The sequence below is a fragment of the Macrobrachium nipponense genome, chromosome 36 (genome assembly GCF_015104395.2).
Source record: "Macrobrachium nipponense isolate FS-2020 chromosome 36, ASM1510439v2, whole genome shotgun sequence".
In the NCBI taxonomy this organism is placed as follows: domain Eukaryota; kingdom Metazoa; phylum Arthropoda; class Malacostraca; order Decapoda; family Palaemonidae; genus Macrobrachium; species Macrobrachium nipponense.
In genome coordinates this window covers 66,864,711-66,870,634 of record NC_087220.1, presented here as the reverse complement: position 1 = coordinate 66,870,634, position 5,924 = coordinate 66,864,711, and the positions used below count along the sequence as shown (strand labels likewise).

At 48.0% G+C, this 5,924-nt stretch overlaps 1 protein-coding gene across 1 annotated transcript; it reads left to right on the top strand.

Moving 5' to 3' along the window:
- The first annotated feature begins 137 nt into the window (after positions 1–137).
- On the top strand, positions 138–3,175 carry LOC135203364 (WD repeat-containing protein 87-like). Its single transcript, XM_064233098.1, has one exon. It carries the CDS (start codon positions 386–388, stop codon positions 2,597–2,599), a length of 2,214 nt encoding a protein of 737 aa, XP_064089168.1. The 5' UTR covers positions 138–385; the 3' UTR covers positions 2,600–3,175.
- Positions 3,176–5,924: the final 2,749 nt, after the last annotated feature.

The following is a 5,924-nucleotide window of genomic DNA, read 5'->3' as shown; positions in this document are numbered from 1 at the left end:
TTTACACATCTCTCATCAAAATAGGTTAAACACTCGTTATTTATTTATTTATTTATTTATTTATGGATTATTTTTCATTCTATTTTTGTTATAATCCACGGTGGTTGAAATGATAAAATTTCTAACTTCATCGCCCGTCGAAGTCATTGATTTCTTTCATCTTCACAGTCGTCTTGATTGAGATGATCTTCGAAGCCGTCGACTCCTTCAGAAGCCTCCTGTTCCTTCAATGTCTCCAAGTGCTTTCGAAGGCTCCGTGAGGAGTCTATCGAAGAAAGGAGAATCGTGTTGGAGCCGAAATAACGATTCCTTGGAGTTCCCAAATCTCAGCGGCTTTTCCTATTTCTAGCATTTTAACAGGTTGCAAGAAGGGTAACCACTAACCATGTTTGCACTTGGCAAAGTTAACTTTATTGTGAACAACTTATTGGCTCTGATCCGTCCTGGATCAGTGTTATCTTTTGTAAATGGAATTAATATTATCCAAAACCTTGGAATCTTTATTGGAGGAAATGCGATGGCTCTCATTCTGGGAGGGCTTCTTGGACATGTACATACAAAGTACGTGGAGGAAAAGAAAACCAACCGAAATTGCCGAGACGCCATCGCCCGACTCGAAGACGACGTTTTTTATTCAACGGAGATGATATCCCTTCTCAAGGAGGAAAACTCTAGCCTCGTTCATGAAATTGACGCGGTCAACGTCAAGGAAGCAGATCTTATCAAGAGGAATGACGATCTAGAGAACGAGTTGAAATTGAGAACGGCAAAGTATGAGGACGAGTTAATCCAGAAAGGAAAGGAACTAGACAATCTGAAGGACCAACTCGCAGAGAAAGACCGAGAGTGTGAGAGGAACCGAAAGAAACTGGAAGAAATGGAGAGTCATGCTTCGGATAATGATTTTTATTGTGGTTACCTGGAAGGGAAAGTCAAGGATCATGAAGCGGAAAGGAAGAAATTGAAACAGGTGACCACACAACTCGAAAAGAAGCTGCGAGCCTCACAGCAAGAATTGTCTGCTCTTGCAAAACACCGTGATCTCGAAAAAAATCATGGAAATGAGGCTCAGAAGAAGACCCGAATTCTGGAAGATAGAGTTCAGCAGCTTCAGCGAGAAAATGATAAATTGAAGGAGAAATTAGCTGAGAGTGAGCGGGAAGTGGCCTCAGTGAAGAATTTAAAAGACCCTAAAAAGAACAGAATTAACGCTCTGGTTGCAGAGAACAAGGCTCTCAAAGACAAGATCGCTAAACGAGTAGATCAAAATGGAATCGTCCAGAGCGAACGAGCTGAAAGGAAGAAACTAGAGACTGAGTTGAAGCAAGTCAAAGGAAATCTGAAAGAGGCGGAAGATACCTTGAGTCAGGTACAAGAACGACTTAAAGAGGCTGAAGCAAAAAGTACACAGGTAGAAATTCATCGGAGAAAAGTACTGGAGGCGGAAGCTGATCGCTGTATTAAGATGGAAGATTTTGCGACAGCAATAGTTTTCCTAGGTATTATAACAAAGGACTACGATAATGTGTTGGATTGTCGTGTCAAGGAGTTGAGATGCCACACAGCTCTAGGAATGGTGGAAGAGGCCCAAAAAATACTGGACAATTTACCTGCCGAGTATCAAGATGACTGTGATGTTCTGGTGGAGTCTGCCCTACTTTGTGCCTTTGATGCTGAGTTAGAAAAAGCTGAAATGATTTTGACTCAGGTTCTAGACCGATGTCCTAACCACGAAAGGGCACTCAAGGGAAAAGAGTTTCTGGAGCAGCGGGCGATATGGTACTCTATTCCATTGATGATAGACGAATGTGAATTCGATGCTGTTTTGGAAAGGATTACACACGCCCAGTCTCTGGAATCATTTTTCCCGCAGATACGTGTTGACTTGGCCAGAATGAAAGGGAACGTCTTCTGCAAGCTTGGACGGCTGCAAGAAGCATGTGACTGTTTCCTCGCTGTGCTGGATAAGGACGAAGATCAAGAGGACTGTAGGTTAAGACTGGCATTGTGTCTCTTGCTGCTGGGCAGACACGCTGAAGCTACGGTCCATCTTGAGAAACTAGATGATGATCAAGAAGATGTGGAAGCTTTGATCGAAGCTGCCGAAACCCTGGAAAGAATGGAACGACATGGCTGCCCCTACGACATCCTAGGCGTTGCAGAGGATGCTGCTTTGAAGGAAATAGAAAGGGCCTACAGGAAGCTGGCCCTCAAGAGCCACCCTGACAAGTTCCAAGGGTCTCAGGCAGAGCGAGAACAAGTGAAGGAAGCCATGCAAAGGATCAACTACGCTAACGACATCCTACGTGACGCAGATGAAAGAGAGGAATACAACACTCTCAGGGACTTCGTCAAGGACGTCGCGGAAAAGCTGTTCGAAGATCCCAAGTTTCCCGATGAATCCGATGATGAAGAAGATGATGAGTCAGAACTGTCTGAGGAGGAGGAAGAATGTGATGAAGAGGAACTGTCTGAAGAAGAGGAAGAATGTGATGAGGACGATGAAGAGGACGAAGAGGAAGATTGTGATGAGGACGATGAAGAGGACGAAGAGGAAGAATGTGATGAGGAAGATGAAGAGGACGAGGAGGAAGAATAATAGGACGAAGAGGAAGAATGACTTAAGGAGAACGAAATGGAAAGGAGGAAAATTAAAGGAAGCAACAGGAGAAACAGCACCCAAGGCTGAATGAAGAAGGATTTTGCCTGGTTGCGAGCTGATGCTGCTGCGTCGTATTCCGGAGGCGTTGCGATCTGTTTGGTCCATACTATGGGGTTGGCTTCGGGATGGGTGTTCGTCTGCTGTAACCGGCCCCCCCACCCGGTTCCAGCAAACGGGAGGTCCCCCCACCTCCCATACACCCATCCTTCAGGCAACCTCATTGACTGGGCCAAAGAGATCGTAACGTCCCTTGGAATGCGACGGAACAGCACCAACAAACGGCCAGTAAGAATTCACCTGTGTACTTTTGCAACTCAACATCGGAAACTGCTTAAAAATAAGCAGATAGTGAATATAATCATGGAGACGAAAAAGGTGAGTCAGAAATGTTTCAACACCCATCTCTCTTTCTCTTTCTCCTTCTCTCTGTGAGAGGTAGGAAGAGGAGGAGGGGCACAGGGCAGGAAGGGAGGTCCCACCCCTCCCTTCCATTCCTTTGCTTCTTTTCCTCTCTCTCTCTCTCTCTCTCTCTCTCTTCTCTCTCTCTCTCTCTCTCTCTCTCTCTGCTCTCTTTCTTCTTTCTCTGTCTCTCCTCTCTCCTTCTTCTCTTTGAAGAGGTAGGAGGAGGGTGGGGCACAGGGCAGGGAAGGGAGGTCCCACCCCTCCCTTCCATTCCTTTGCTTCTTTTCCTCTCTCTCTCTCTCTCTCCTTCTCTCTTTGAGAGGTAGGAAGAGGAGATGGGGCACAGGGCAGGAAGGGAGGTCCCACCCCTCCCTTCCATTCCTTTGCTTCTTTTCCTCTCTCTCTCTCTCTCTCCTTCTTTCTTCCTTTCTCTGTCTCTTTCTCTCTCTCCTTCTCTCTTTGAGGTTAGGGGAGGAGATGGGGCACAGGGCAGAAGGGAGGTCCCACCCCTCCCCTTCCATTCCTTTGCTTCTTTTCCTCTCTCTCTCTCTCTCTCTCCTTCTTTCTTCCTTTCTCTGTCTCTTTCTCTCTCTCCTTCTCTCTTTGAGAGGTAGGAGGAGGAGATGGGGCACAGGGCAGGAAGGGAGGTCCCACCCCTCCCTTCCATTCCTTTGCTTCTTTTCCTCTCTCTCTCTCTCTCTCTCTCTCTCCTTCTTTCTTCCTTTCTCTGTCTCTTTCTCTCTCTCCCCTCTCTTTCTTTGAGAGGTAGAAGAGGAGATGGGCACAGGGCAGGAAGGGTGAGGTCCCACCCCTAGTTCATTCCTTTGCTTCTTTTCCTTCTTTCCTCTCTCTCTCTCTCTCTCTCTCTCTTCTCTCTCTCTCTCTCTCTCCTTCTTTCTTCCTTTCTCTGTCTCTTTCTCTCTCTCCTTCTCTCTTTGAGAGGTAGGAGGAGGAGATGGGGCACAGGGCAGGAAGGGAGGTCCCACCCCTCCCTTCCATTCCTTTGCTTCTATTCCTCTCTCTCTCTCTCTCTCTCTTCTCTCTGCCTTTCTTTCCGTTGTTTCCTTTCTGTGTTCTTTCTTTCTCTCTCTCCCCTTGCTCTCTTTGAGAGGTAGGAAAGGAGGAGATTGGGGCACAAGGCGAAAGGGAAGTGACCCCTCCGGCTTCCCCATTCCCCTTGCCCTTCCTTTTCCTTCTTTGTCTTCTTTTCCTCTCTCTCTCTCTCTCTCTCCTTCTTTCTTTCCTTCTCCTTCTCTTTCTCTCCTCTCCCTTTCTTCTTTCCTTTCTCTGTCTCTTTCTCTCTCTCCTTCTCTCTTTGAGAGGTAGGAGGAGGAGATGGGGCACAGGGCAGGAAGGGAGGTCCCACCCCTCCCTTCCATTCCTTTGCTTCTTCTCCTCTCTCTCTCTCCTCTCTCTCCTTCTTTCTTCCTTTCTCTGTCTTTTCTTTCTTTCTCCGCTTCCTTCTCTTCATTTGAGCGGTAAGAAGAGGAAGGATGGGGCCCACAATGGGCAGGAATGGGAGGTCCCCCCCACCCTCCCTTCCATTCCTTTGCTTCTTTTCCTTTTTTCCTCTCTCCTCTCTATCTCCTCTTTCTTCCCTTTCCTTCTTTGTCTTCCTTTCTCTCTCTCCTCTCTTCTTTGAGAGGTAGGAAGAGGAGATGGGCAGAACAGGGCAGGAAGGGAGGGTCCCACCCCTTTCCTTCCTTCCTTTGCCCTTCCTTTTCCTCTCTCTCTCTCTCTCTCTGCGCCTTTCTTTCTTCTCCTTCTCTGTCTCTTTCTCTTTCTCCTTCTCTCTTGGAGAGGTAGGAAGGAGGAGATGGGGCACAGGGCAAAGGAAGGGAGGAGGTCCCAACCCCTCCCTTCCATTTTCCCCCTTTGCCCTTTCCTTTTCCTCTCTCTCTCCTCTCATTCCTTTGTCCTTTTCTTTTCCTTTCTTCCTTTCTCGGTCTCTTTCTCTTCCCCCCCTCCTTCCTTCTCTTTCTTTGAGAGGTAGGAAGGAGGAGATGGGGCACAGGCATAAGGGGTGGTCCCACCCCTCCCTTTCCATTCCTTTGGGCTTCTTTTCCTCTCTCTCTCCTCTCGCTTCCCTTCTCTCTTTTGATAGGTTAAGGGAAGGAGGAGATGGGGCCCACCCCTCGGGCCGGAAGTGAGGGCCCACCCCTTTCCCTTTCCGTTCCTTTGCTTTTCCTTTTCCTCTCTTCTCTCTCTCTCTCCTTTCCGTTTCTTTCTTTCTTTCTCTGTCTCCTTTTCTCTCGATCCCCTTCTCTCGTTGTTGTGAGGTAGGAGGAGGTATATGGGGGCACAGGTCAAGGAATGGGAGGTCCCAACCCCCCTCCCTTCCATTCCTTTGCTTCTTTTCCTCTCTCTCTCCCTCTCTCTCCTTCTTTCTTTCCTTTCTCTGGTCTCTTTTACTCCCTCTCTCCTTCCTCTCTTTGAGAGGTATGGGAAGGAGGGATATGGGGCCACAGGGCAGGAAGGGATTGGTCCACCCCTCCCTTCCATTGCCGTTTGGTCTTCTATTCCTTCTCTCTCTCCTCTCGTCTCTCTCTCTCCCTTCTTTCTTCTTTCTCTGTCTCTTTTCGTCTCTCCCCTTTCCTCTCTTTGGAGGAGGTAGGAAAGAGGATATGGGGCAGCATGGGCCAGGAAGGGAGGTCCCACCCCTCCCCTTCCATTCCTTTGCTTTCTTTTCCTCTCTCTCTCTCTCGTCTCTCTCTTCCGAATTCTCTCTCGTTCTCTCTCTCCTCTCTCTTCTCCCTTCACTTTCTTTCCTTTCCTTTCTTGTCTGTCCTTTCTTTTCTCTCTCCCTTCTCTCTTTGAGAGGTTATGGAGGAGGAGATGGGGCACAGGGCAGAATGGAGGT

Coding starts and splice junctions, on each gene's coding strand:
- LOC135203364 (XM_064233098.1), top strand. CDS start 386: ATGTTTGCACTTGGCAAAGTTAACTTTATTGTGAACAACTTATTGGCT.